The following is a 5,679-nucleotide window of genomic DNA, read 5'->3' as shown; positions in this document are numbered from 1 at the left end:
GTGATCGACTTAATCCCTTTGTCCGTCCTTGTTTATCCCCCACTGTGGGCAATAAAGAAATAAATATTTCTTCTGAGTAACAATTTCTCCCGTCAATAAAACAAGGGAAGCAACTCTCCCTGTTTTGTAAACAAAACGTAACATTTTTTGGTTTTTCTTTTCCCTTTTTTATTATTTATTTTTTTTTTGTGGGGAAACTTTTCCAGGAGGATTTATTCATTGGCTCAAGAACAAGGCATGCAAGCGCAACCCCTAACAATTTTTTTGAGTGGGGGATAATGGAAATGTCTTGAACATCCGCCTGAAAAACTTCATCACCAAAACAAAAGAACGTAGGAGCATTTTTTGACTGATGTGAACATTTTCTACTTCTGGATTTATTTGATTCGTTTGATGTAAAAATATAATTAATAATGATAATTAGTATTATACCTGTGTTTGGTTTGATATTAAGGTTGAAAAAAGTCGACCGTGTTTGTAAAATAATTTGGACCTGGTATTAGCACCCACTAAGCAAATTTCGTTCCTGCACTTTTCGATGTATTTTATAGAAAACGTTGTCTTGATAGGAAATCTTCATGCTTCTTGCTACTTATATCATTACAGTTTTTGTATTTATTTACCAACGTCAACGGGGACTTGAAAGCTTTTCTCATGAGTTCTGTTATGCTGAAAGCCAGGAGGAATGATTGAAACACCGGACGATCGTTGGATATTGTCTGATGACATCAATTCCTCCTGGCCAAAGTTCTATTCGCTTTGGTGAGTGGAAAAGAAGCACCTTCTTCTAGGTGTTATTAATAACATATAGATATACATATAACATACATTTACATTTTATGTTCCCTTCTCAAGCCATGCCAGGCTCATAAGGGGCCAGTTTCCCGGTTTCCGTGGCGTATATATTCCCCATCCGGATAGGACGCTGATCCTTCGTAGGATTACTCATTTTTGCCAGCTGAGTGGAGCAACGTGAAATGAAGTGTTTTGCTCAAGAACACATCACTCGATCCATGAATCGAAATCTTACAATCATGAGTCCAACACCCTAACCCTAACCACTAATCCCTCCGCCTCCACATATTTAATAACAGTTTGACTCAGCGCCATGATATATATCTTTCTTACCAAATGTGTCGTGTGCTACTTTCTTTTGTTACATACATATATAGGTGTGTGCAAAATATAATAATGACAAGCCAAAAAATAGTCGAAATATTTCAATTGTTTATTCACAATGAATTTCAGGTGAGAACCCTTAAGCTTTATGTTGTCTGTCAATCAATAACAAACAGATTGTCAAAACACTATACTGAACATTGAATATCTCGTTGACATAGATATGTGTGAGACAGTGTGATACAATTTAGCAAGCCTTGACACTCAAACAAGACACAAAATTTTAGAGGTGAATTATGTAGCATTCCAAGGTAATAAATTACGTGTCCCCACAAGGGTCATCAATTTGCATGTGTTCCTGTGAAGGTCATTTAAAGCCACTTCAGTAGCATTTTTGAAGCACATTTTAAATAAATAATGAAAACTGGTTATGATTTGATAATATAAATAATAAGTGTTTCTAATTTAGGCACATGGTTGGCAATTTTGAGCGGAGGGGGAGGCAAGCCAATACCCTCGATCCCAGTACTTGACTGGTAATTTATTTTGTTAACCCTGAAGAAATGAAAGGCTGAGTGACCTTGGTGTGATTTGAACTCAGTGCTGGAAGTAAAACTGTGAGGACTTTTTTTCTGGCACTGCTATGATTTTATCAGGTTACAAATTTAGAATGGGAATGGTCTCTCCCAGTACTTGACTGGTTCTTTTTTTTTATCAAGCCCCAGAAAAATGAAGGACAAAATGTGTCACAGCAGGAATTGAACTCAGAATGTTATGAGATATAACCGAATGCTAAAATAGATTTCCATCTGCCTTTTCACTAATTCTGTCAATCCACTGACCATTGTAATAACTGAGTTCTCAGATAAACGGACACAAGGCCATAAGTTCTTGTGGATGTGTTCAGTCAATCAAATAGATTGCATTACTTCACTTGTTCATATTTTATCAAGCCCCAAAGGGATCTGAAGTAAAACCACCTTTGGCAGGATTTGAAACTCAGAACATACAGTGATGTAACTAAATACTGCAAACTGTTTTCTCCACCACTCTACCAGTTCTTCTTGTCCACTGCCCTGTTTAATAATAATAATCCTAACAGCAACAATGATAACAACTTAGGACAAAGCAAAGTCTTTAAGTTCAGAATGTAAATTTAGTGCATAAAACATGAGTTTTTAGTGAAAAAAAAAAGAACATAATATGTGGGGGGGGGGGAAGCAAAAATTAAAAAAAGGAATTAATTAAAGTATAAATTATTGAAAAGGTCAGTGGGAAGAGGGATCATCCGTATGGCTTTAGACATCATACTCCAAATACGTGGTGTACTGGGTTTGACCTTTGCCCTTCACATTCAGGTGTACTTTACCACCTCCTGCCATTTCTTGCCGACTGAGATCCACAAGTCCTTGGAAAACACAATCTTCTACTTTTTGTAGTTCTGTCCACTCTCCACCAGCAGTCACCATCACCTGTAATTATAAAGACAGATTCAATGATGTTGTTTCAACATCACAAGGCATCCATCATCTGTAGTTACTTCATAGCGTACATCAGGTCAGATCAGACAAAGACAAACTAGTTCCACATCAAACAAGTAACACACCGCACATATCAAAGAAACAATTTTCTACTTTAACCTTTCTAAACACAGACTCTCATTGTGTGCGTGTGTGTGAGGGAGAGAGAGAGAGAGTAAATTATGAATATTCATTTGTTTGATCAACTGACTTGTTCATGTAATTAGTGTGTAAGCAAGCATTCTACACACACGAGTACCCTTAGCGTAATGACAAGCAGATTCACCATGACACAATCTATGATAATCGAGAATTTTTCAGTTACAAGTACAATCCACCCAACTGACTTCTATTCCATTTTTAGTTACAATGTTTGAGCTGACTCTGTACTATAGGAAATTACTCTCGACCAAGGTGCTATGTGGTGGAATTGAACCAGTGACTTCATTAATATGAAACAAACTTCTCAACCATTTGCCCATGCTGAGCCCATAAGTGTGTGTGTGTGAGTTTATCCGTTAAAAACAGCTGACACTTCTCACGTAAGATATCCTCTTCCTGTTCTGTCATAAATAACCGAGAAAGACAGGAATTAAAACATGTCATCGCCAAGAATGTAGGAATAAGTAAACCAAGGAAGTTAGTCGATGGCAAAAAGGGAGTCACACCCATAACATAGTTTAACAGATCAACATCCTGTCAGGAATTGCATCTTGTGTAAATCTCATCCTATACACACATGTACACATCTAAGTGGTGTGTGTGTGTGAACGGATTGTTGGATCAATGAATGGATGGATGGGTGAGTAGATGGATAGATGTGTATAAATCAGTCTTCACCAGCCCCCACCACTATCCATCATCAACACCAAAACCAGTACAGCTGCTGCCATTACTAATTCACCAACTCCCTTATGAGTAACAGCAATTGCAACAATAGTGTGAATAAGATAAGCAGTTTCATCTATAATAAAGACAATAACATGAGATAATGTGACACCCCAGCGTAGTTTGAAAATTGAATGGAATCTCTCTGATCAACAAGGATTGCTCAAGAACACAATGCATCATTAAAAGTTAATTTTGTAGCTTTCATCTTTTTTTTGTGTTGACATTTTTAAAGAAGGTCATATGATTCTAGAATCTTTGTTTAAATTTGTTTTCTGACACTCCTGTGAACTGTTTGCAAGCCTTGTTGAGTTAGGTTTCAACATTAATAGTAATTAAAAGAAGAAAAAAATCTACACCATTAAATGGAGAATTATCAAAAAATATTACTCAGAATGAGCGGAACAAAAAGGTGTGATTTATGCATTAGATAGAAAAGTAAAATACTCAAAAGGGCTCAACCAAGATCCCTATTCAGACACCAGATGAGATATTTGGGAAATCTGAGACATTCAAAAGGAAATAACTCTAACTCACCCCAGAGGAGTTTTGTACTTTAGTCATTAAATATTGGGTTGGTGCATAATTATTACAGCTTTTTTTCAACATATTTTATTCAACAAAAACAATAACAGTATTTAACAAAAACATCTTTAAATGACGGTCTGACCGTCTGCCAAGCAAATGAGAAGCAGTAATTGAAGTAGATGGTGAATATACCCCAGAATACTCATTTAAAGATGTTTTTGTTGAATAAAATTTGTTGAAAAAAGGGTGCAATAATTATTGCACCAACCCAATAAATTGCTGACTTAGGCAACATGTGGTTTTTTCAGTTGTTTAAAACTTTTTTTCGTTTGCCTTTCCTACTTTATTTCCTTCATTCGTCCCTTTCACAGTTTTCCTCCTGTCTCTCTTTTCTTTTCTTTCAAATGTTCTTCAGGTATTAAATTAAAATCCATTCTCATTATGTTTTTTTTTTAGCTTATTTTCGCTCTTTATTGACTCTTCATTGCATTACAACAAGGTGGACATGTCCACTTAACTTGATTCTTGAAATTCCACTTCAGATTAACAACCAGATTACACTGAATACACACTTTATTGCATGTGTGTGTGTGTATCTGTGTGTCTGTGTATCTGTGCATGTGTCTGTCTGTGTGTCAGGTTGGTTAAGAAATGTGCTTTGCTAAACCCTTGGGTGACCCAAGCCATATAAGTGAAATTTCATAGATAGAAACTGCGTTGAAGCCTTTCAGATGTTTTCAGTATTGCACCAGTGCAGCATTGTCACACATGGGCTAATTATGCCTCAGAAATATATACATTAAAGTACATGTGTCTGTGGAATATTCAGCCACTCTTATACTAATATAATGAGAAGTTTGTTGGGTTGTTTGAACAGAAATACTAACCAAGATCTATATACGTGTATATGTGTATACATGCATGTGCACACACTCACACACATTCAAATACACATGCACACACAAAAAACATATACACACACACCCACATATATATATATATACACATACACAATATATATGTATATACGTACATATAATTGTGTGTGCATGTATATATATATATATATATATATATATATATATATATATGTGTGTGTGTGTATACATATGTATATATGTATTCATATATATGTGTATACATATATATATACACATATATATATATATCTATATATATACATTCATATATATATATTCATATATGTATTATATACCAGCACAAATATATCTTCAACAAAGTGTATAATGGGACAGGAAATATGATAATATGGCTGAGCAATGTCTGTGGGGGTGGGATTTGGGGCGAGTGGATGCATGAACATGTATGTAACCTTATACAGGGACTCCATCCCTCGAGAATTGCAATTTTGGTAGGAGAATAGGGCTCAGAGATTTTCTTCAGGTACCTTTACAAACAGACACACGTTATATCAGTTTACATTTGCTTTTCCATATTTCCACGCTGGCGCATGTGTTGGACAGCTTCTCTGTAGCAGATAAATTATATACATGGCTTATTTTACAGGCATACAACCTACACATATATAGAAACACTCTGTGTGTGGGTATATATATATATATATATATATACCCACACACACACACATATATATATATATATA

General features: G+C 35.4%; 2 protein-coding genes across 5 annotated transcripts in view; one reads left to right on the top strand and one right to left on the bottom strand.

Annotated features, from left to right (window-relative positions):
- The window catches only part of LOC106868329 (uroporphyrinogen-III synthase), a 63,063-nt gene that overhangs the window by 642 nt on the left and 56,742 nt on the right, over positions 1–5,679 (top strand). The window contains exon 1 of one of the 4 annotated variants that reach the window (XM_052972622.1): positions 666–762. The exons of the other annotated variants lie outside the window; for them this stretch is intronic. Coding sequence (XP_052828582.1) covers positions 686–762 — 77 coding nt within the window. The 5' untranslated portion in view covers positions 666–685. Of the gene's footprint in view, positions 1–665; positions 763–5,679 lie in introns of those variants that run through there. 4 annotated transcript variants of the gene reach the window in all.
- LOC106868331 (uncharacterized) overlaps positions 1,208–5,679 on the bottom strand; it is a 7,761-nt gene continuing 3,289 nt past the window's right edge. The window contains exon 2 of the mRNA XM_014913533.2: positions 1,208–2,591. Within this exon, the coding sequence (XP_014769019.1) occupies positions 2,418–2,591 (174 nt within the window). The 3' untranslated portion in view covers positions 1,208–2,417. The remainder of the gene's footprint in view (positions 2,592–5,679) is intronic.

The sequence above is a fragment of the Octopus bimaculoides genome, chromosome 14 (assembly GCF_001194135.2).
Source record: "Octopus bimaculoides isolate UCB-OBI-ISO-001 chromosome 14, ASM119413v2, whole genome shotgun sequence".
Taxonomy (NCBI): domain Eukaryota; kingdom Metazoa; phylum Mollusca; class Cephalopoda; order Octopoda; family Octopodidae; genus Octopus; species Octopus bimaculoides.
Note: the sequence above shows the minus strand (reverse complement) of the source record. Positions and strands in the feature narration are given on the sequence as shown.